The sequence below is a fragment of the Genypterus blacodes genome, unplaced genomic scaffold (assembly GCF_046128005.1).
Source record: "Genypterus blacodes isolate CSIRO-AG114 ecotype Tasmania unplaced genomic scaffold, CSIRO-AGI_Gbla_v1 ptg000208l_1, whole genome shotgun sequence".
In the NCBI taxonomy this organism is placed as follows: Eukaryota; Metazoa; Chordata; class Actinopteri; order Ophidiiformes; family Ophidiidae; genus Genypterus; species Genypterus blacodes.
Genome location: NW_027467007.1, coordinates 112501 through 137500, shown reverse-complemented (window position 1 = coordinate 137500; position 25000 = coordinate 112501). Strand labels below are relative to the sequence as shown.

Genomic DNA, 25000 nt, shown 5'->3' with positions numbered 1-25000 from the left:
TGTGGCGTCGGTGCTGTAGGAATGAGGTCAGCAGTGTCAGGGTTAAAGCTTTAGTATGTTGTCAGGAGGCTGTGACAGGAAGCTCAGAGCGCCGGCGCCTCACCTCAGCTCCACGGCGCTCTTCAGACGCTCGTTCTCGCTCTGCAGCACCGCCGCCTCCGGGCCCACGTGGGAGATCTTCTCATCGTCCGTCCCGTTGATGCTGGACGCCTGGTTGGTGGAGGGCGTGTCCCGTCCGGACTCCTGTGATAAGAGGAGGCAGACAGGAAGTTAACAGAATGATCTCAGGGGAGGGGAGCGAGGGGCTCATGGTGAACAGGTCGGTCATGACTGCGTTTGTGGCGTCGTATGGACCCAGAAGGTTTGGGACTGTGAGTGACACACACACACACACACACATGCATACACACACACACACACACTTTTAAACAGATTCCTCTAATGAGAGTGAGAACGATCAGAAGTTTGGAGTGAGTTTGTAAAGTAAACAACCAGCAGTGATTCAGCTTCTGTGTTCTCTTCCCTCAGAGGATCTAATTCATCATCATGACTCATTGTGTCTCTGTTGGGAGAAAAGTGGGAAACTAATCAACCAACTAACTGCAGATATAGTGAATAATGTGAGAGACAGAAAAGAAAAATAAATGTTTCTGCAGAGTAAATGAAGTTTTCCCACAGTTACCACAACAACCAGACTGACAGAAAGGTCAGCCAGGAGGCGGTTGCCATGGTTTCACTCAGTGCCACAGCCTCTGCTTATAGAAACATAAACACTCACCTGTTAATACCAACGCATGGTTAAACTTCAGGTCAGAGATGAGCAGAGTTTAGTTTGATCTTCATCTTTAAGCTTTTACATCTTTGATCTCTCTGGCTGCCACAAGGTCACATCACTCTCCATCAGCTTCATCACGTCTGCTCTTTGTCATCATCATCATCATCATCATCATCGTTTCAATCTCAGTCCAGTGCTTCATCATTTCATTTGCTGCCCTCAGCTTTAAGTTTCTGATTTCTGAAGTTTCAATTCAATTCTTGAGTCAATGAACCCTGAGTGATGTGACCTTTGACCTTTCTGTGCCTGGGCCCATCAGCTTTGTGACTGACACTTGTAATACTCCAGAGATGTGACGTGTGTGTGTGTGTGTGTGTGTTTACTGTCTACATACTCCAGGACCGGACTTCATTGTTTCTAAACACGTTGGTGTTTTCCTTCAGCGAGATAAAGTAAAACACCTCTTCGTCTCTTCGTCTCTTCATCACAGCGTGGTGCTGAATACAGAAGCAGCAGTCGGGTCTCATTTACCTGTGAGTGATTACTGAGCGTCTCTCCCTTCTCTTGAGATTTCTCCCGGGCTAGTTTGGCCGCTTCCTTCACTTCCTGGAACTTCTCTGCAAACTGTAAAGTGTGAGGAAGAGGAGAGAGAGAGAGAGAGAGAGGGAGAGGGAGAGAGAGAGAGAGAGCGGTGATTAGCTGCAGCACGGCCTGAAGTGTGACAAGCACTGAGGTTAGAGTGTGTGTGAGAGTGTGAGAGTGCTGGAGGGCGCCGGCAGACTGAGGCTCAATCAGACACATCGGGCTGAGAGATGAGAGATGAGGAGGAGGAGGAGAAATGAGAGGAAGAGGAGCTGAGGGTCAGAAATCTAATCTTCCCTCTGGATCCATGTGTGATGCTTGTGACACGGAGATGATTTCGCATGACAGTGCTGCACGTTCGGCTTTGGCTCGGTAACTCCTCAGACACACGGTGCACCAGCGGGGCCTCGCTCCCCCAGCTGCTGACGGGAGCCTTCACGCTGTGACGACACGCTGCAGTTGGCAACGTGGGGACTCGCAGGACACGCTGAGACGTTAGAGTGTTTTTAACATGACAGATGAGAGACTAAAGCACCAAGCAAAGAGGGAATGAGTCACAGCTGAAGGAGGGAGGAGGCACGAAGCATCAAAGGAGTCCACTCCAGTCCCATTGTGCCGCTTTTTTTTTTATAAACAAACAAGTCTGATGTAATCGATCCTTTAACGGCATCGGAACATATTAGTCTGTGTATTAACTGACCTGTCAATCAATCTGGTATTAATAGCAGGTTCCTCTTTGTGTGTGGAGTCTTGTTTACATATGTGTGTGATGTGTGCATTGCCTCTCACACACACACACACACACACACGGATCTAAACACATGATAACTGATCTGATTTGCATGGAGGCGTTGTGACTGCGGCGCCCGTTCTCTTCTCACCTTGGACAGTTGTTGCTCGGAGGCGAAGCCGAGGCCGAACACGGTGTTGGCCCGGCTGTCGGCCCACTGGCCAAACTTCTGCGACGTCTTGGTGAAGGTCATGTTGGGCGTGATGGTGCTGTTGATGATCACCTGGCAGGACGGGAAACAAGGAGACAACGTCAGACAAACTCCATGCTACAGTTAACGGAACTCAAACATCCACACGGGCTTAAAGAACCTCTGAACCCGACTGCAGACTGAAGTTCTTCCCACCTGTGAGTGCAGCACTTTCTTCTGTTATTGTAATAATGAAGCTGCCCGGTGCTGAACTGACCCGAGTCCTGCAGCAGCTGGACTCTGAATGCTTCCATTCACGGAGCCGAGGACAAACGTCTATTGTGTCCCTGCTCATTCCAGAGCCCAGCCTGGAGTACGAGACGGAGGGTCAACGCTGTCCCCTCCTGTCTGAGCTGCTCCCACTTCAGAACCAGACTGAGCTTCAACTCTGAGAGCCTGTGATGCTCCAGACCCGGCCCAGCCTGACCCAGCCTGACCCAGACTGAGCTTCAACTCTGAGAGCCTGTGATGCTCCAGACCCGGCCCAGCCTGACCCAGCCTGACCCAGACTGAGCTTCAACTCTGAGAGCCTGTGATGCTCCAGACCCGGCCCAGCCTGACCCAGACTGACCCAGACTGTCCCTCCTGCACCTGCATGAGCCTTTATACGAGTACTCCGACTGTCCATCCCATAATCAGAGCCTGATGGTTTCTCCTTCTCCCTCTCTCCTCTCTTAACACAGATGTGTATGAAGCTTCTTCATCTTATCTGCGTCGGTCTAATGACTCTGCTGCGTGTCTCAGCGTTTCTTCTCTCTCTTCTTTCTCCCTTCAGGCTCCTGCATTTATTACATTCCACAGATTTAAGATGCTATTTCTCTGGAACATGGAAACCAAACGCCCGGCGGGTCTCGGCCCACTCGCCGCAGCTTTGAAGACATTTGAGAACTTCAATCAATAACTCCTCTCCTGCACACTGAAGCTGATTCTAAACTGTTTTACAAGATGAAGCTCTGATCCGACCAGCAGAGCTCACACACACACACACACACACACACACACACACACACACAGTGAAAACTGGACTTTTTAGGTTCTGTTTGTGTTGCAGGTGTGTGTTGCAGGTGTGTGTGCTGCAGGTGTGTGTGTTGCAGGTGTGTGTGTGTTGCAGGTGTGTGTGCTGCAGGTGTGTGTGTTGCAGGTGTGTGTGTGTTGCAGGTGTGTGTGCTGCAGGTGTGTGTGCTGCAGGTGCGTGTACTACAGGTGTGTATCGTTACATGCTGATGTAAACATGTTTGGACATAACCAAGATACCACTGTGATGTGTGTGTAGGATACACACACCCTCAGATCCTACATGATTTCAGTGTAGGTAAACACACCATCGTCCATCTGAGCCTCCACACAAACCCAGACTCCCCTCTGGGAGAGGAGGGATCTTAAACCTGAACATGCTAATTATCCAAACTTGAGAGACAAAAGCAGACAGTTTAATCACAGAGCAGCCATTGTTTCATAGCAACATGGCTCTGAACACAGCAGTTGGGGATTCAAATTACTGACAGCCTCTCGTCGTCCCTCCGCCCCCCTCGCCTCCCCGCCCCCCTCGTCTCCCCGCCCCCCTCGCCTCCACGCCCCCCTCGTCTCCCCGCCCCCCTCGTCTCTCCCTCTCCCTCTCCTCTGAGGCTCCAGTGTTTAAACACTTTGCTCTGCGTCACCAGAACAACAGAGCCAAGCAGAAATCAGTAACATTAGCAGACAATCGCCTCCTCTCAGATGTGTGTGTGCCATCCTGAGCCCATCTGAAGGCTCCTGTGTGTGTGTGTGTGTGTGTGTGTGTGTGTGTGTGTGTGTGTGTGTGTGTGTGTGTGTGTGTGTGTGTGTGTGTGTGTGTGTGTGTGTGTGTGTGTGTGTGTGTGTGTGTGTGTGTGATACTGTAAAGGCTCAGGCTGCGTGCCAGCATCAGATAAGCACCTTCATCTCTCTGAGGCCTCGTCACAACAAAGACGACCTGAATTCTCCAAACCTGCACAGAGCCTGGACAGAGTCGCTCTAGCTGCTCTGTGAATGTTTAACAGAGCTACAAGAGGCGGCGAGATAGGGTGACGCTTTAATGGAGGTCAGTGGGCAACGAGGCCGCCGCTGCAGGAAGGAGCAGAGAAGAAGAAGAGGAGGAGGAGGAAGAGAGAGAGGAACAGGCACGAAGCAAACACACCTTCATCCCCACCTGTGTAGGATTACAACACCAGGGCGATAAGGACAGATACACCAGTGTGTGTGTGTGCGTGTGTGTGTGTGTGTGTGTGGGCGTGTGTGTGTGGGCGTGTGGAGGATGAACTACATGTTTGTGTTAGTATTGTACACTGAGCTCCTTTGTGGTTGCTGCTGATCATTTTGGCGACTGTTGTGATGGCTGCGTTGGTGTTTGTTTGCCTCATGATGTCATTGTGTTGATGTCGCTGATGTGACTATTGGATTGACCTTTAACAAAGACACAGAATGAGTCAGATGAAGAAGAAGTTGGTGTATTTGGGACAAACACTGGAGCTGCACTGACTCTGCATCGTCCATTCACAGCCAATCAGAGTCGAGCTCTCTCCCCAGCTCCTCTGCTCTCATGACAGGAAGCTCGTTTAAGTCAACGTGTCAAACTAAACTCAAGATTGATCCTGAGGTTGTTAAATTGGACCTCATGTCAGGATCAACTCATTTAACTGACTGTGGCTTTAACAAAGCAGCAGGTAATGAAAGGAGAACGTCCCTTAGCACAGCAGCATCATGTGAACCAGGGTCAAAGGTCATCCATGTGACAGGAAGTGCTTCAGAGCAGCATTAATCAGAAAAGGTTCTGAGGAAGAGCGGCGATTTCGAACAAATACTGATTCCTAAAGGTGCTTGTGTGTGTGTGTGTGTGTGTGTGTGTGTGTGTGTGTGTGTGTGTGTGTGTGTGTGTGTGTGTGTGTGTGTGTGTGTGTGTGTGTGTGTGTGTGTGTGTGTGTGTGCGCAAGCTGGAGCCCCATTAGCTCCATCTGCGTAGGACCGGTGAGTGTGTACCGACATGTGAGAGTGTACGACGACTCGGTGAGCAAGCCAGTGTGAGTGGGTGTGTGTGTGGAGGAGAGAGAGAGAAAGAGAGAGAGAGAGAGAGTGACGGTGGCAGCTGTGCCTGGGTGGTTGATCTGTGTATCAGGTGGCTCATGAGGCTCAGCTGAGTCTGAGCCTGAAGCTGGCCTAAGGGTCACTGAGCAGAGAGACAGGCAGGGGGTCAGACAGTCTGCAGAGTCAGCAAGTGACATGGAGGAATGTAGAGGGGGAGGGGTCATGATGGGGTTCACCTGTCAACCAGCAAATGCCACCAGAAATCATCTGAGCTGATCTCACACACACACACACACACACACACACACACACGAACACACACACAACCATTTACTTCCATTTCTTATAAGAATCCTTGTGTGTGTGCTTGGTGGTGTGTTGTTGAGTGAGGATGGTTCTCAGAAGGTGTGTTGGGCCTGAATGTGGGTCAGAGACGCTGCACTCCTCTGAGCTGCCAGTAGGAGGCAGTAATAAGTCTGGACAGAGGCAAGGACATCAGGAATCATAGTTGGTATCTGCAAGTGTATCTGCTTAGATGGGTTTGCTCTCTTGTGTCCGTGTGTCTGTGTGTGTGTCTGCCTGTCTGCCTGTCTGCCTGTGTGTCTGTGTGTCTATCTGCAGCCTCACACAGCTCAGCAGAGAGTGTGTGAGCTCCACACTGCCTCTCCTCCAAACTCCCCCTCATCTGGGTCACTCAGTGATGAAACCACAGCTGACACCTCCGCCCCAAAGCTCAGGAGCCGAGTGGGAGCCATGTTTGAGTTTGGCCCAGGCGACATCACGTGTAAAGTCGAGCTCACACCGACGGCAAGTGAGAAAACGCCGGAATTCATTTAATTCACGCTGACACTTAAAGATGAGTGACAGATGAGCGGCGGCAGAGAGTTTAGCAGAGTTCAGCCGCACGGGGAAGACAGAAAGCAGCTTAAAGGAGAGACTGTGTGTGTGTGTGTATGTGTGTGTGTGTGCAGCATTCAGACTAAAAGAAGTATTTCTTCTTGTGTCATCCTGTCTGATGACCTGATGCGTCTCTCTGCAGCGTATGGAGAACACACTGTTCCCTGGTGGGAAGTTGTTTATGACACATAAGAGACAGAGACGCTGCAGCAGCGACACACTCACAGGACAGTGAGGGGGATTATGCAACCTGACTTTAAGTTATGTGATAGAATCTATGCTTAGCTGTAAAGTGGACATCTGGCAGCATCTAGAGCAGCGTGAGTGACAGGCCGACTGAGTGTGACGTCGTCGTCGCTGGCAGGAACGTTGACTGAACTTTAACAAGCTCTACTTCAGATACAATGTTGGTTTCAGACTCTGGATAGGAGTCTTACACACACACACACACACACACACACACACACACAGGAGACGGTGACATCGCACTCGGAGTTATTCATAAAGGCAAAATGTTGTCACAGCGTTGCCACGGCGCTTGAAGGAGACGCCTGACTCAGGACGAGCTGCAGCCTCATCGCCCGGCCGCAGACGAGACAAACACAAACCGACAGTCTGTCATAGTTGGCGTTTGAGCGAAGGCGACGTGGAGCTGCACACTGAGGGGAAACAGGCCCACGTGTGTGTTCTTCATCTCTCTCTGACCTTTGCCTCACTTCACAGGTTCCAATCCATACAGATACAGATCCCCGAGGTTCTGCTGCGGTTCATAGCCGAGGGTGAAGTCATGAATCTGATCGACACAAAGCTACACAACATAACGCAACATGCCTCAGCTTCCATGGGTTTATGTTAACGTGTAACTGCTGTGTGTGTGTGTGTGTGTGTGTGTGTGTGTGTGTGTGTGTGCGCGCGCGCCTGTGCAGGTAATCTGAGTGATTGAAGACTCGACTGAAGGTGTGTGACAACGTCAGCACAGGAGCGTTAGCACGCCTCCCCAGCTTCACAGAGGGAAGACTCTGATCGCCATGGAAACACATAATCCACTTTATAGAGGCGGAAGGTGTGAAAATGGAACGGAGGCGTGCTGTGGTGTCTGCTGGCTCCGCTGGGTTAATGCAGGAGAATAATGTGTGATAAAGATTCATGGTCGTGTGTGTGAGAGAGGAAGAGGGAGGGAAAATAACAGGAGGAGGAGGAGAGAGGAGCGAAGAGGAGCAAAGAGGAGCAAAGAGGAGCGAAGAGGAGCAAAGAGGAGCAAAGAGGAGCAAAGAAGAGCGAAGAGGAGCAAAGAGGAGCAAAGAGCGCCGGGGCCGAGGCAACCGGGCCGCACTCAAGAATGAAGGGGAAAACAACATCCTGATTCAATCTGAGCAGAGCAGAGCAGAGCAGAGCGATCAGAGCAGAGCGATCAGAGCAGAGCGATCAGAGCAGAGCAGAGCGATCAGAGCAGAGCGATCAGAGCAGGGCGATCAGAGCAGAGCGATCAGAGCAGAGCGATCAGCCTGCATGCTGGCAAATCAAATCCAATCCTTTTATTGGAGAAGAGGATGAATTGTTGGTGTTTATGTGAGTCAGTGTGTGTGTTGTTGTTGTTGTTGTAGCAGTGTATCTCCAACAAACGATGCCTCATCCAGAAACGTGCAGATAAATCATCTTCTTCATCATCAATCATCTTAAAATACCAAACTTTATTGGCTCCGTCTCAAACCTGAGGAGTTTTTCTGTTTCTCCTCTTTTATGAATCCCAACTTGAGCTGCCAGGAATCATTGATATCCCTTTAAATGCTGAACACCGAGTGCTGCTGATGAAGATGAAGGTGAGGGTGAAAGGTCTGATAGTGGTGAGGTTACCTTGGAGCCGTCCACGCTGATGATGCGGTAGCTGTTGCGTGTGCTGTCATAGAAGTAGGAGACGGTGACGGCCTGCTTGCTGGCAGGGACCCAGTTCTTCTTGGTGCTGGGGTCGATCTGGAAGACGTGGGCCCGGGTGGTGTAGATGGGCTGCTCCCTGAGACGGGACAGAGAGAGAGACAGGGTGAGAGAGAGACAGGGACAGTGTGAGAGGGAGACGGGGACGGGGACGAGGACGACTTCATTTCCTGAGGGACAGGCGATAATGCAACACGACGCCATGAGCACATCAACACCCCCGGCCTTCTGACAGGCGACAGGAAGACATATCTGTGTGTGTGTGTGTGTGTGCGTGTGTGTGTGTGCGTGTGTGTGTGTGTTCTCAGTCTTCCTGCTGCTCTGAATACATGAAGGGAAATTTTCCACTCGTGGCAACAAAACAAAGACGACTTCCACGCCGAGGTTGAACCAAAAAACAAACAAACAATAAAAAACCACTTGAGGAAATGAATAGGGCCAAATACAACACGTGAAGGTTGATTGATAATTTGTGAGCCCAGCCTTGTATGATCAGTTGTTGTTCTGTAATCTCCTCGGTCACGCCTCTGCCTCACAGAGCTGCAGAGCCTCACAGAGCCGCAGAGCCTCACAGAGCCGCAGAGCCTCACAGAGCTGCGTCTCCACACAATGGCAGCTTAAGAGCGTTTGTCAGGTCGTGAGGCAGAAGTATTCCTCTGCCTGATTCTTTTGTGGCAGGTGGTCACGTTAAGAGACGCTGTGATAACACACGTCAGCCCGAGGAGAGGAGACTGACAGCTGATGGACTTATCTGTGTTACTGTGGACAAAATGCTGCTCAGTCTCTTTGTAATGTGTGCAGTGTGTCCTCACTGACAGGACAGCTGTGATGAGACCTCACCTTCAGGACGCAGACTGAGATCTGGACTCTTTCACAGCTCCAGAGAGTTTTTTGGATTTCTTTTGGCAGGAAACTAAACTTTTGCCATGACGACGTAAACTATAATAAGAACAAGAGGAAATATTATGATCGGTTTATTCCAGACAGACGGCGGCTGATGCTGCCAAGAATGTGCACACAGCACCGCCCTGCACACTGAGGGATTCTCCCCCACCTGAACCACATGTCAGAGCACAGACCGCAGCACTACTGTGCAGCGAGGGGCAACAGTGAGTGACTGCCACGAGGTCCCGGTGAGAAGAGGCAGGAGGGAAATATTCATGAGCTCATAAAGCTTTAATGTTCACACACACATGAAGACTAATAAATACACCGACGTCCCTGCAGCTTCATCTCACTCTTCATCATCTGCTGTGGGGACAACAAAGCCCAGTGACTTTACACACACACACACACACACACACACACACACACACACACACACACACACACACACACACACACACACACACACACACACACACACACACACACACACACACACACACACACACACACACACACACACACACACACACACACACACGTTGACCTTTGCAGTGTGTGCAGTCTGGAGCCACAGCTGAGCCTGTGGATGTTTGTGGACTCGTCTGATCTGAGTCTGAGTCTGAGTCTGATCAGAAGCATCAGGCTGATTGAGTTTAAAGATAAGAGACGACATCATTTGGTGCATTAGACTCCAGATTCTTCTTCCCTCTGTCCCCATCTGCTGCCTTAAATTATTTACAGGTGTGTGTGTGTGTGTGTGTGTGTATGTACGCGCGCCTGTTTGTTGCATACAGGTTTGAGTCGATACACACCGTCCGACACACACACACACACACACACACACACACACACACACACACACACACACACACACACACACACACACACACACACACACACACACACACACACACACACACACACACACACACACACACACACACACACACACACACACACACACACACACACACACACACACACACACACACACACACGATGCCGTAGTCGTTATCCGGAGACACAGCCTCCATGATAGTGAGAGCTCCGTGTGCCATCACAGCCTTAATAAGTGATCTTCATCAGGACCTCCCTCTCTCTCCTCCTCTGAAACATTCATGAGGGAAACATCTGAGTCCATAATGGAGCTTCTACTTCATCTGCAGATTGAGAATGAATTCATATTAAACACTGCTGCAGTCAGATAGAAACACACGGCCCTGCAGGTTCACGCTGAGCCTGAGAGATCTGAGCCTCTGAACACAGATCTGGATCACAGGTGAGCTTCCACCTGTACAGGACAGGAAGCTGCTCCGGTGGATGAAACCTCTGAATGCTGTGGGACTGAACCTGAACTCGTTGTGCTGCTGCTCAGAGAGGTGTCGCTCCTCCACACAGGGACGTGGAACAATGAGCGATTGTTCGGGCGCTGCCGTTGCAGTGGCGCTGAGTTCTGTATCACCTGTAGCTTCCAAGCGTGTTTCTACAGCGACGCTCACCGCTGGAAAAACAGCCCGGTCCAGATTCCTGCCTGTCAGAGTACAGAACAGACTCAACGCTTCCTCCCGTCAGAGCAGAGGACGGCTCGGAACGCTGCAGCACCAAGCGTGTGTGTATGTGCGTGTGCGTGTGTGTGTGGTGAGAGTCAGAGGTCAACATGTGGTCAGGGGCCACCTGTGGTCCACAGAGACCAGAGAGTTCCTCACATAGTTCAGATTCCCACTGCCTGAACATTTCTGCAGGAATGTGACTTTACCTGCTCACATGTCACAGGTAGAGACAACACACACACACACACACACACACACACACACACACACACACACACACACACACACACACACACACACACACACACACACACACACACACACACACACACACACACACACACACAAGTCATCACTATGTGACAGAACACAGCCCTCTGCTCTGCTACTACTGAGTCAGAGGGGCAGATTATCACACACACACACACACTGCCAGACGTCTTACAGGCGTTTGTATCGGTCTGATCACTCAGAAGATCAATCAATCAATCAATCAATCTGACATCCACTCTTGTGAAGCTTGTTCCTCAAAATCTTTCCGGTCAAACCACAAACTGATAGTTAAGGCTCTAAAATCGGTTTTCACTCAGTGTGCATGGCAGCACTACAGCAAGAGAGAGTAGGAGTGTGGAGTGATCAGTGTGTTTCCTTCCTGCTTTTCAAAGGTTTGGAAATAGCCTGAATGAAAATAACATGAATGTGTGTGTGTGTGTGTGTGTGTGTGTGTGTGTGTGTGTGTGTGTGTGTGTGTGTGTGTGTGTGTGTGTGTGTGTGTGTGTGTGTGTGTGTGTGTCCTCCTCTTACATAAGGACTCAGTGCCTCGGCCACCATGCAGCTCCCTGGTGAAAGTGTTCACACGTCTCCTCTCTGTCCCTGCCAGAGCAGCGGAGGTGTGGAGTCTGAGAGAGAGGGAGAGCGGCCCAGCAGAGAGCGGGTCAATCAACATTCATGACACATAATGTCCAAAGTCTCACAGCGTGTGTGTAGCGTGAGACACACCGGGGAGGAGAGACATGTATCTGATCTACAGGCACCAAGGCAACACAGGAACAGGAGCGCTTCATTAGTGAGATAACATCTGAGTGCTAACATCTCACTGCTAACGGGACTTCATGAGCTCACTGCCAAGTTTAGAAGGATGTTGTTCACTTGAGGGGGCGTGGCTAATTCATCCAAACTGCTGAGTCATGTGAATGAATCGGTCTGCTGATGATCACCGTGATCTAGGAGTCAAAACTTGTTGTGGTAAGTGGAGGACAGACGGCCTTGGTGGTGGTATGTGCTGTAGCTGGTGGAGCCTCCATAGAGCGGCAGGACGTCTGGTCACCACAGAGCTGCTGCCTGAGACGTCTCATTAAATAGGAGCGATCACTGCGGTGTTGTTGTTGTTGTTGTTGTTGTTGTTGTTGTTGTTGTTGTTGTTGTTGCTGTCATTGAGACAACAGAGGGAGGAAACGAAACGCTTCTCTTCAACCCAGCTGCTCTGACAAACACGAGGACTTTACAATCTCCTCTCTTTAAAGTTGGTGAGCTGCGTTACACACTTTGTCTTATTGTCTAGAAGGAGGAACACACACACACACACACACACACCCTCTCTCCTTCCAGTGGCTCCCCGCCGACAACAATACAAGAAGTTACAACTCCTGCTTTATTTTTCCTGAGGGATCAAGGAACACAATGTGACACACACACACACACACACACACACACACACACACACACACACACACACACACACACACACACACACACACACACACACACACACACACACACACACACACACACACACACACACACACACACACACACACACACACACACACACACACACACACACGGAATCCTCATTAGCTTGTTTAATGAGGTTGGTGTGTGAAATGAACAGAGTGGAGTCTCTCCATCATTTCCACCTGCGAGGCGTGCCGGAGAGCAGAGCCGCATCATTAGTGAGAGTGGCGTTCCTCTCAGTCTGAGCGAGCAAAGGACGCAGGCCAGCAGGCGAGGAAGCGAGGAAGCGAGGAAGAACCGCTGGATCACCGACACCGGCGGCACCTGAGCTTTTATCCCAGGAAATAAGCTGCTCCACTAATGGTGTACGGAGGCTAGAGGAGCGTGTGTGTGTGTGTGTGTGTGTGTGTGGACCCGGGGGTCAGTGTGTAGAGAGGCCATCAGTAACATCACGACGCTGCGGCAGGAGGAAACACATTGAAAGCTTTTATCTTCCTGTGACATCTGCAAAGAGGATCAAACCGTCTCAGCTTCTAACGGCATATCGCCGTTGCCGTGGGTGATTTCTATTTTTCCGCCAATAATCAGCCGTTACATCTTTGCGTCATCAGAATGGTGAAGAGCAGAGCAGCAGAGCGGCAGAGAGAGGGAGCGATGACGTCACCTCTGACTCTATTATAAAGCATTTAGTTGAGTTCTTCTTCTGCTCTTTAAAGCTTTAGAACATCACAACCTGATCAATACTGCATATCTGAGGAACAAACTGATTAATATGTGATCACACGTCAGCTGATATGAGCTTGATGTAAACAACTATGAGACAAACTTTGCCAGTAAAAATGGATTTCTTAAGGTTTTATATGAACTTTCACACTAAGGAGCTTCTCTTTGTTTACATTCCTCTGCTGAAGATGGAAGATTTAAACCCTTTTCTTAAAAATGAATACTTAAATCAAGAAATTATAATGAAGAAATCACCAAAAACAGCTTAGAATTAGAACAGTAAGAGTTAAATGTACAGAAACGCCTCAAACCTTCAAACTGACTGATTTATAAAAAAGGACACTGTCTAATCTTAACAATGACTTTAGATTATAATGTCAAATTATATTAAATGTCAGTATTCTTAATCTTGTAAGGTGATAAATATACTACACTTATGTTATGTTTTATTAATTTTCCTATTTGTTTATCCTCCTTATATGCTTGTTCTTCCTCGTGTGTAATCTTTCTTCTCCATCTTCCATCCTTATCGTCTCCCTACACGCCGTCTCCATGGCGCTGAACTCTCCCATCCGTCCCGTGCCGGCGTCGGAGGCAGCGGGCCAGTTTCAAACCCGTGACCACAGCGTGTCGTCTGCCACGCTGAGGCGGTGTGACGCGGAGCTCAACTTCATCTGAGAGGAAGAGGAAGAGAGGAAGTCTCTGCACAAGCACAGCAGATGGCCCGCTAGTCCTCCACCATCTGCTGAGGAGACGTCCGTCCGCTCCAGCCTCAGTCTGTCCCCTCTCCTTCAGCCAGGCCTTAAATCCTCCGTGAGGCCGGCGTTCCCTTTCTGCCCGCGCAGAGGACGCAGCACCCTGAGGTAAGACGCCCAATCCTCTCTCCTCTCTCCTCTCCCTGCGCCTGAAGCTCCCGGGCAGCCAAGAGAGCCGCCGCCGTGTCACATGTCACAGAGTCTAATCAATCCTAATCCTGCAGATTATCATGTCTCCGTGTGTGAGGACGCCTCTCAGCTCTGCTTACTGTAAACACAGATATGATGATGATGATGGTGTCGCTGTCACCGCCCACTTATGGAATCAGCAGGAGCTCTGAGTGGGGAAAGGGGACGCGGCCCTTAAAGGATCCGATTGCTCCTGGTGACAAGTGCATTATGGGTAAACAGCCGATTCTGCCCGACCCTGCAGGAAGACTTTATCCGCCTCCATTCACTTCTGTAGAATATGGAAATCGCCTGCAGCACTCTGAAGGTTTCTCCAGATGAATAATCTTTCTCTGAGTCAAAGCTCCATTACGGCTCTGAGGCGAAGACGTTTCTAATCAATCTGCACTTATGGCTGCATGACCAACCTCTGATAATGGAACTCTGACTTTAAATAAATGCACAGTGACGTCTTAAACACAGAGAGCAGGAGACAGCTGAGTGTTCGTCACGTGGCAGAGACGTGAAGCAGAGACGCACTGAAGACGCTCAGAGGGAGAAGAAGACTGGAAGGATCCTTTAAACTGAGACGCATCAACAAGTCTTCTTTAACGCCGCTCACAATCAAACCCCCAAACACTCGGCGGCGTTGATTCTGCAACAACTCAACATAAACTATGATTATTTGTGGTGAGGAGGAGTGAGCGAGACGGGCAGAGTGGAGGAGTCAAGAGGGCAGTGACAGTCCACATGATGAATGAGGGACAGGGTGTGTGTGCGTGTGTGTGTGTGGGGGGGGGGGGGGGGGGGGGGGGGGAGAGTTATGGTCAACCCATATCTCTATTTAACGACAACAGCTTCAGGGACAAAAGGACACATGAATGACAAAACACACACACACACACACACACACACACACACACACACACACACACACACACACACACACACACACACACACACACACACACACACACACACACACCCCTTATCGACGGCTGACATGTTGTGTAATCATAAATGTAATCAGGATGGAATCTTCTGTATTGTGCAATCAAAGCCATGCGTGCATTCTGAGCTTTCGCTTCTGTTTACGTCAAAACCTTGAGTTTGACCTCTGACCCTGAGCAGAATAGACTGTACTCTGTATAGAGCGACAGTCAGAATAGATGGAATGTTGTGTTGGATTTTCTCACGACCTTCAAAATAAATCCTCCACAATCAGGTGATACTCGATACTTCAGAAAGGAATGAAAGCAGGAAGTGAAAATGGAATCTGGCTCCAGTCTCAGGGGGGCGTGGCCTGCTGGTTTGGACCGGGAGCTCCGGCTGAGTGGCTCCCCGTCCTCTGGGCCAGTTTCATGACACAAGAAGATGCTTTCCTCCCCAAACCTGCTGGGCCAGTGTGCCAAACCCTTCAGAGGGAGAGGGAGTCTGCACTGCTCAACTGGTTCTTACACATTACAGGGGCGAGAAGAAGTTTGCTCATGGGAAACAGGCAGTGTGGCAACGGGGCTGGGACTCACAACCTCACTCATAATGACATGTTTAATGACTCTCTGATTGATCACACCTCGTCTGGTCCTTTACATCCACACAGCCTCTCACAACGTCACACACACACACACACACATCATTCAAACCCTTCAGATGAGCTCAGGACGCTGTGCTGGTCTGTGACTCTGCAGCAGACGGAGCAGGTAAGCTGCTAAATGGATGAAGAGCTGAAGCAGCAGCAGGAGGAGGAGGAGGACGAGGAGGAGGAGGAGGAGGAGACGCTCCTGTGCAGCGAGGAGCTGGAGGACTGAGCTTGCATAACTATTACATTCAAACAACCAAACAACATCAGCTGTCCTGTAAACAGCTGTGGGCGGGCGGAAACACACACACACACACACACACACACACACACACACACACCTTCATCAAAACCCACTTTACAGCAGGGGGCCCATTAAGAGAGGAGCTGAGAGGGAATCTGGTCCTTGTTCATAATCTCACTGCATCATGAGAACCAAATCAACCACAGACACACTGATGTATCGATCACTGTATCGATTACTGATTACCTGAATGTCTCACCGATCAGCTGGACTCATTTCTTATATAAGATTTGCAAAGACACACACACACACACACACACACACACACACACAGGTTACCTCAGAAACTCGCACAACGTGACAGTCAAGCAGTGAGAAACGAGTGATCAGAGATGTTTGCTCTCATTTCTGCTGCTTCTTTCTTTTTTCTAATCATCGAGAAATTTATTAAACATTTGCTCCGCCGATCTTTCTGAGTGAGAACACGTCAGACTCTTTCATGTCCCCGCATTCACAGCAGCTCAGAGAGTAAAGTGGCCAACAAACAGCTGATGAGGCGCCGAACACTTGTAAAGGCATTTTGCAGTATTTTCACCGCACAAAAACACACTTGCGCGCACACACACGCACACACACGCATATCTGAGCCAGTGCAGGTGTCCGGAGAGGCGCTTACGGGATCGACTCACCCCATTGCCGCGGACTTGAGGAGGACTCGCTGTCCCTCTTGTCTCTCGCGTGTCTCCGGGGCTGAACGGTGATGAGAGCTTCACGGTCACCGGCGGAGCTCCGTGGCTGATCAGCGGTCCACAGAGTTCATGTGTCGCCCGGCGGCTCCGCTCAGGTCCGCTGGCAGAGACGCCGCCGCTGAAATGTGAGCGCACTTGTTCTGGAAACTCGACTCTCCGGGTCGTCGAGCTCTCGGCGACTCGGGAAGTTTTTTTTTTCTTTCTTGCGGTTTGTTTCCCGTGCCGAGGCGCAAACAGCCGTGCCGAGCGGCGAGAGTAGCGGCGGCGGCGTGTGTGACTGTGTGTGGGTGAAGTTGGTGTTTGCGCGCTGAGCCGAGTCTCTCCAGCCTCAGCGGGGTGTTGGGTTTCATGTGACGGGCAGCAGCAGCGACACGGAGCGGATTCCACCTGCTTACGCGTCTCACTCCCACACAAACTTCTGGCATCTCGCACTTAACTGTGGGTTCAAGTCCAACCTCCGGACATTTATTAAAGCCATAAATAAATCTAAGAAATTGTACTCGCCCGGTATAAGCTATGAAAATCCCACAAAACACTGCAAACACGATCATTTATTGAATAAATGCAGATGTACTTACATGTCTGTAGGTGAGCAGATGATGGTCACAGCAGCTGGAAACCTTCTAAATGAAGTAAATTGCAAGTTTTTGCTCTCTGCCGTCGTCCCAGAACAGATTTAGTAGAGTAACCAACTTGAATCGAGCTGCCTGTGTGTGTCTGTGTGATTATCTAGAGAACAAACAGAGCGGAACACAACGCAACTTAAAGCCATCAGCAGGCGCGCGCCACCGGAACCTCTGCACAAAGCGCTTTATTTCCGGGGAAGTAGTTGAGTGACGTACCAACACTGAGCTACTGCTTACGTTCCCATTCGACTTCATTCATTCACCAGGTATGTATAAAAGAAGCACACGCATTAGTAATTGTCTGCTGTACGTTATAAATACATTTTGTTATTAAACTATCCCACAGTTGTATTTATTGTTTGTGATCGTTTTGGCGCTCGATCGTGCTAACTCGCTAGCTAGCCGCGTTAGCAGCGGCGTCATGGCGTCCGCCGCCGCAGTAGTGACTCGTGTTGTTGTTATTGTTGCAGAATGACGGAGGCGACGGAGGAGGCGCAGAACTATGAGGAGCGTTTTGCTCACAGGTTCACGTCAGAGGATCCCGAGTACCAGGAGTACGTGAAGCGGCCCGCGGACCCCCCGCCCGCCGTTGAGAACTGGAAGGGCCGCGGAGGGAACCAGAGGGGCCGAGACAACAGGTCAGTGTGTGTGTGCGCGTGGTGCTGCGTTCAGAGTCACAATGCTGTACCGAGTTAGGTTTATTAGTTTAGTTGAGTTTAGTTGAATACACGCCACAGTGTTCTGATGGCACCTGGTGTGTTTACATGTTGTCAGAGCTGTGATTAAGGCCGTAAATCTGCCTGTTCAAACATCAAGAATGCGCTCTGGTCAGATAAGATCAAACTTTATTTATCCCGGAGGAAGTTGCTGTGATCACAAATCAGAATCCCGTCACCCTGAGAGGCTTTGATGAAAGTATGAGGCCATTTTCTCATCTTGGTCAGTGAACGCGTCTGTGTAGTTTTTGCTGTTTACAAGCTACTGTGTCCCATTTGTTGATTGTCTCTGTGTCCCTGCAGATTCCAGGACCGGCGTGGACATGGGAGCCGAGGGTGGGGAGGAGGAGGAGGAGGCCGAGGTTGGGGAGGAGGAGGAGGCCGGGGTTGGGGAGGAGACCGGGGCTGGAGAGGGGAACATCGCGGGCCACAGCACTGGCAGGACAGAGACAGAGACAGAGACAGAGATAGAGATAGAGACAGAGATAGAGATAGAGATAGAGACGGCGACAGGGACAGAGACAGAGACAGAGACAGGGATGGACACTGGGGCCATGGCAGCGGGTCTCATTCAGGCTCCCAAAGCTCCTATAATCAGAGGCCACAATATGGCCGCTACTGATCACTGCAGCACCGTCAGTGTTCACACACACACACACACACACACACACACACACACACACACGTCTGTCTGTCACCTTCATGTGATCAGACAGACAGGATATGGATTTATTTCTTATTATTGTCATTTTGATTGTGGACTTTTTTTATATCAGGATTACGAAGCACAGTGTCATTGTGTAAATTAAGTATTCAGTCACCTTGATGTGAGTCCTGCCTGTGTGAATCTGTTTCTGTTGACATTGGATCATTGTGTTGATTGAACTCTATGGTGATTGTGTTGCCATGGTGATGCTGAAGGTGTTATAATATTGTGATGCTGCTCAGTAAGATGAGACCTGAAGTGTTCATAAAGAGTTATCTTCCTCTTCCTCCTGGAGCCAAACTGAAGGCTGTTCTTCTGCTCTGTCTTCCTCATTGCGATGATGTCATCAGTGAATCTGAAGTGTGTGTTTGTGTTCCTGTGTCTCTTTGCTCTGTGAGAAGATCTCAACTCTTGTCAATAAATTATTTTCCTAAACTAGTTTCTGTTCTGTGAGCGACTCAGATGAAGCAGAGGAGGAAGCTTCTTCTCCCACAGGTCAAAGACAAAGACTTATGGAAGTGGAGCTCCTTTTCTCTGCTCTAGTTAGAGAGGCAGACTCCTCAGTGTGCTCCTAACTTACCAGTGAACAGGAAGCACAGGCTCCTGTTCACTGGCGCCTCAGACTCTGAGAGCAGTGAGAGGACGCAGCTTCAGCTCTTCTCTCTGTTCAATCCTGTGACTCCGTCTCTCTGCCCTCTCACCTTTAGATTGCTTCTCACCCAGAGGGACGCCTGGTCTGTCCACTCACATCTCTCTGGCTCTCGCTCTCGCTCTCTCTCTCTCTCTCAGTGGTTCAGGGTGTTGGGTCCAGAGAGGTGTTGAGTAATGACCTGACCTCCTGTAGGTCAGAGGTCATGGTGTGGGAAGGGTTTCCTTTCATTTTGCTTTGTTTGAATGAAATCATGTCAGTGAACAAAACAATGCTTGCTGTATTGACCCGTGTGTGTGTGTGTGTGTGTGATGGAGCAGTTTTACCTCAAACACATTGATTCTTGTGTCAGAACTCTCGGCGATAAAGAATGTGATGCCTCTCCCTCTCCTCCTTCAGTCCCTTCATGCTGATTGGCTCAGACAGATGCAGGATGATTCACTTTACCAAAGGCAGCTGAAACATTGATGAGCTTCATTAATGCATTATTGCTACACACTCCTGTGGCTGTGGCCCAGATCACTGATGAAACATGTCAGCTCTTGTGTGTGTCAAACTGCTCACGTCACACACACACACACACACACACACACACACACACAGGTCCACTCTAAACACTGGAATGCTTTGTTTTATCATAACAGCTTGAATGTCATCGTGTGGTTTCTATTCCGGGTCAGTCACACACACACACACGTCACCGGAGCCGCGATAGTGCAATCAGCTGTGATAAGAGAGGAGTGTGTGTGTGTGTGTGTGTGTGTGTGTGTCACTGTGTGTGTGTGTGTTGCCGTCACTGCTGCAATCAGTTTACATTAATAAATCTTCCTCTTGCGTTGCCGTGACAGCAGGAGGCAGATAGATGAAAGCGAGAGAGAGAGTGATTCTGGTGTTTTGGTGGCACAGAGGAAGAGTTTGATTGTTGCCATGAGCAGCAAATCTCAGCGATTCACATCCATAATTGAAGAGTTTGTCTCAGTGATGTCTTGTGTGTGTGGGCGGAGCTTGATGTTCTCCTGCTGAGTGATGGCGAGGAGCTGCAGCGGTGTCTGTTTACATTCAGATGACAGATTGTAGCTTTGAAGGAATCAGCAGGAGACACACATCACCACGTCCAGATGTTCTGTGCTGAAAAAGTGAGACGCTGTGACACACAGGGGTCAAACTGTTAATCAAGCCTGCCACAGAATATTACCCAGCATGCATCATGAAGACTTCCGGCTGCAGACACTTTCTGTCTCGCAATAACTTAAGTTTCCTTTTCATGACAAACGTAAACAGAGGAGAAGACGCAGACACAGCTGCTGCATGATGAGGCTGTATGACATCATCACACATCCTGATCTCATCCCTCTTAACACACAACACTGTGAACACACTTCACAGCACACACACTCTCTTCTCCAGTGTGTCCAGTTCTCATTACAGTCTTTACCTCTGGGTGTGTGGAGGTCAGTTACAAAATCCAACATCTAATCAATTTGTGAAACCAAATTATAAACCAGGCTCACGTTTCCTCCTCTGGGAAAAGAAAGTAAATATGCTCAATAAGTTAATATGTTTAAATTGATTGATAAGAAACAAATATATCTGATATCTGAAATGGAAAATAGCTTCAGGAAAACTCTACAAATGTATTTATGCACGCTCTATCAGATTATAATCTAATATATTATTATAATAGAAGTGTTTATCAGAACCTGGCTTAGTGAGGTTTACAGAGGGACAGACAGAGGGGCTGATGGGCGGGGGGCCCCTCAGTCTGGTCTGCCAGGCTGTCAGGCTTCATGTGGCCTGTGTGTGTGTGTGTGTGTGTGTGTGTGTGTGTGTGTGTGGATGCAATGTGACAGCAGTGGAGACGGGGAGCTCGGGGCCATGTCCTTGATGATGAACTCAGCCACTACAATCATCACCCTCTATCTGCCCCGTCTATGTGTTCGCTTGTGCACACAAAACACCACAACCCCCCCCCCCCCCCCCCCCTCTCTCACACACACACACACACCCCCACCCAATCACTCACTATATCCCACAACCCCTGCAGCAAGAGGCGACCTACATGCGGAGCAGCCGAGTGCAGGGGAGGAGGTTGGTCCAGGTCAGCCGGCCGCCAGCAGACAATGGAGTGTGTCGGATACAAACATGTCACACACTTACCCCTCCTCACGCGAACACACACGTGCAGATACAGAGGGAACATACATGTACGGAGGCGTGAGACGCAGAGCTGCAGCACGGCTTTGCAGAACAGTTGGAGTCACTCAGGTCATCATGGAGCTCGTTAGGGAGGAGATGTCTGATAGAGTCTCAGTCACAGCAGGCAGGAGGGGAAGAGAGAAAGAGAGAGAGAGAGAGAGAGAGAGAGAGAGAGGGGAGGAAAGAGTCTGGACCAGAGAAGACTCCACTTCCCCTCAAGGATCTGACAAGGTGGAAGAGTCTGATAAGATTACACAAGGTGTGTGTGTGCTTATGCGTGTGTGTGTCTGTCTGTGTGTGTGTGTGTGTGTGTGTGTGCATGCGTGTGTGTATGCATGTGTGTGGGCATGCATGTGTGTGTGTATGCATGTGTGTGTGCATGCATGTCCGGTGTGTGCTTATGTGTGTGTGCTTATGTGTGTGTGCTTATGTGTGTGTGTGTGTGTGTGTGTGTGTGTGTGTGTGTGGTGCTTAGTTGCTTTTACTTCAACTCCTCAGTCCATCTTCTTCTATTTATATCGTCACACTGCTGCAGGGAAGGAATGACATGTCAGCTGTTATACAGGAGATGGTCAACACACAGAGCAGGAATGTGTGTGTGTGCGTGTGTGTGTGTGTGTGTGTGTTTATCTGTGTGTGTGTGTATGTGTGTGTGTGTTGTAATTTCTCTGAAATCGTCCAAGAAAAATTGTATTAATTTCAGGAGACGATTGTGTTTCTACTCTTCCCTTTGCTCCCTGTGAGGCTGTAATTAGACCTCAGTGTGAGGAGTAGTGATGCCCTGCAGACTACAGCATCCATACAATTACAGAACACTTACATTGCTGAATATTGCTTGAGTTTCAGAGTGCTTCAGAGTGTTTCAGAGTGTTTCAGAGTGTCTCCAGTGTGTCTGTCAGCCTGTTGTGTCCCTCTGGCTGTAAATAAAACTCATTTCTGCTTGGCTCTTATTTCAGAAAGCAGCAGACTTGACATTAGGAAAGGAAAGGTGGAGGTGGAACTTTCCTCTTCTTATTTATAGTTCTTCTATATATCTGTACAGCTCCCTGACACATCTCAGCTCCTGGGATCTGTCTAAAGACCTATAAATACAGATCTTACATCACATCTATAACATCTCAGCTCCTCGGTCCTTCAGTGTCTGTTGGCTGAGTGACGCTCAGCAGGGAGCCTGCAGGAGCTCATTCATTACTGAGAGGGTTAGACATCATTATAATATACATTAGCTTACATAACACACAGCAGCTGGCCAATTAGACACACACACACACACACACACACACACACACACACACACACACACACACACACACACTTGAACATTCTGTATATGTTTTTACAGATCTCTAGGAGCAGTAAGGGATTGGATCCATTAAGGTTTGCGTCCCAGCTCCATACCACCTACGTACATCTGAGCATCCATCACAGCAGCAGAGTGCTTCATTAACACACGACAGGCTGAGCAATCATGGAGCGTCAGAGCGTCAGAGCATCCAACAGAGGGACGCCAGAGCAACTCAATCTGATCAGATCAGATGTAGGATCTGATCATGACTCAATGTGCAGACGTGTTCCATGAGTCCAGTCTGTGTGGAGATGTCAGCTGCACACACACACACACACACACACACACACACACACACACACACACACACACACACACACACACACACACACACACACACAAACACACACACACACACACAGTCCGGTACAGTCATGAGTCAGAGGTTGTCACAAACAGCAGAGGCATTGTTCCTCTCTCCTGCTGTCATGGCTCAGGCTGGGAAAGACGTTCTGCTGCTCCGCCCCACACACACACACACACACACACACACACACACACACATCCATACATAAACAGCCACACGCAGCAGAAACACCAGCATGGATTCATCACCTACAAACCCTAACGTTCCTCCTTAAAGCCTCCATATTCTTCTTCCAGCGTTTCATTTTAAGGGCCTTTGTTTGTGTTTCTGTATTAGTTGCCATGTGATAGGTGAAGTGTGTGTGAGTCTGCCTCCCTGCTTCTCCCCCTGTCAGTGGGCCGACGAAGCTCTCAGGTCCTGGTTGGTGACTCACCTGGCAGACTCTGTGGCTGGCTCTCCTCCTCTGAGCTCACTCACAGCCATCTGAAGCAGCGGCCTCATCGCCATGGCGTCTCCTCAGCAGATTGAGCTGATTGAGCCGCCTGAGGGTTCTTCATCTGCACGTCTGTGAGCAGACACCATGCAGCCTCACTATCTTGCCTCCTATTCACTTCCTCTACCCTCACACTGCTGAACTGAGGCTGATTACAGGCTCTGTCATGTTTACTGAGTCTGATTTTAAGAACCTTCACTCTTTATGACGCTCCAGTGATCCTGCAGACAAAAGGGAATAATAGTTCAATCCCTTCTGCTTGAGTTGTTGCCTTATTGGACCGAGTTGGAGTTGATCTGCATGCATGTTCATCTCCTAATGTGCTCTCTTATGAATGATTGATCAGCTCTAATGCAGTAATATGAATAAATAAACCCAGAGGTTCCTGGAGCGGCGATAATGGCAGCAAAGTGTAAATGTGACGCCAGAAGCTCTTCATCTCTGATCCCTGCTGCTTTACGTAACGCTGGTGTAGCTGCAGGAGGTAAACAGCGCCCCCTGGTGGCTGGGAGAGGAACTGGGACTGATCCGGGTCACCAATGAGCAGATCTCACTTTTTAGTGTTCACCTCTTTTTATTACCAAAAAGCTAAAAATAGACATTTGAATCCATTTCTCCATAAAAGCCTGGAACATTCTTTTCTTCTATTTTAATGTAGTGTCAAGCAAACAATATGGATTCATAAATTACAGCATGTACCACACACATACACACACACTCACGCACACACACACACACGTACACCGGTGACACTGATCATCATTTTACATCGCAAACATAAATGAAGACAACTGCTGGTGCTGAAGATGAAGACGACGACGATGACGGGAACGTTTAGTACTTAAGAGCGTCAACAAAGAGGCCAAGAAGAAGAAGAAGAAGAAGAAGAGTTACACCACGAAATGGCACTGACCCACACGAGGTCGCTGTCTAGAGTTTAGAGCTTCACTCATGGAGGAGAGAAAGTCCCTATATGGCACACGCACACGCACACGCACACATACACGCACACACACACACACACACACACACACACACACAGTATTTCAAGCATTTACAACTACTTTTTTTTCAAATCATAAGTGCGTTTTCACCCTCACCAAGTCGTTCCCTCTCTGTCTCACACACACACACACACTCTCACACACACACACACTCTCTCACACACACACACCCTCGCACACACACACACATGTAGACTTTATTGCAGTGGATCAGAGGCACTGTCTCTCCAGCTGTCCAGTCTTCCAGCAGTCTGAGGTCTCCCTGGTTGCTCCTGCATCATGACATCATCATGACATCATCATGCTCTCAGTCTAGGTGTAGTAGATGAGCTCAGGTATCTGTCCGTCCTCCACCGACGTACC

At 49.4% G+C, this 25000-nt stretch overlaps 2 protein-coding genes across 5 annotated transcripts in view; both read right to left on the bottom strand.

Annotated features, from left to right (window-relative positions):
* The window catches only part of homer2 (homer scaffold protein 2), a 23912-nt gene extending 6580 nt beyond the window's left edge, over window positions 1-17332 (bottom strand). The window contains exons 1-6 of one of the 3 annotated variants that reach the window (XM_076169561.1): window positions 17174-17332; window positions 8128-8284; window positions 2239-2370; window positions 1307-1399; window positions 104-243; window positions 1-13 (exon numbers count right to left, since the gene is read on the bottom strand). The exon at window positions 1-13 is cut by the window's left edge and continues 38 nt beyond it. In XM_076169561.1, the coding sequence (XP_076025676.1) occupies window positions 1-13; window positions 104-243; window positions 1307-1399; window positions 2239-2370; window positions 8128-8284; window positions 17174-17175 (537 nt within the window). In that variant the 5' untranslated portion in view covers window positions 17176-17332. Of the gene's footprint in view, window positions 14-103; window positions 244-1306; window positions 1400-2238; window positions 2371-8127; window positions 8285-16535; window positions 17015-17173 lie in introns of those variants that run through there. The other 2 variants (XM_076169560.1, XM_076169562.1) reach the window with 2 other exon arrangements.
* Window positions 17333-24196: 6864 nt separating this feature from the next.
* The window catches only part of LOC143015539 (BTB/POZ domain-containing protein 1-like), a 5450-nt gene continuing 4646 nt past the window's right edge, over window positions 24197-25000 (bottom strand). For both annotated transcript variants that reach the window (XM_076169550.1, XM_076169551.1), the window contains exon 8: window positions 24197-25000. This exon is cut by the window's right edge and continues 108 nt beyond it. In XM_076169550.1, the coding sequence (XP_076025665.1) occupies window positions 24950-25000 (51 nt within the window). In that variant the 3' untranslated portion in view covers window positions 24197-24949.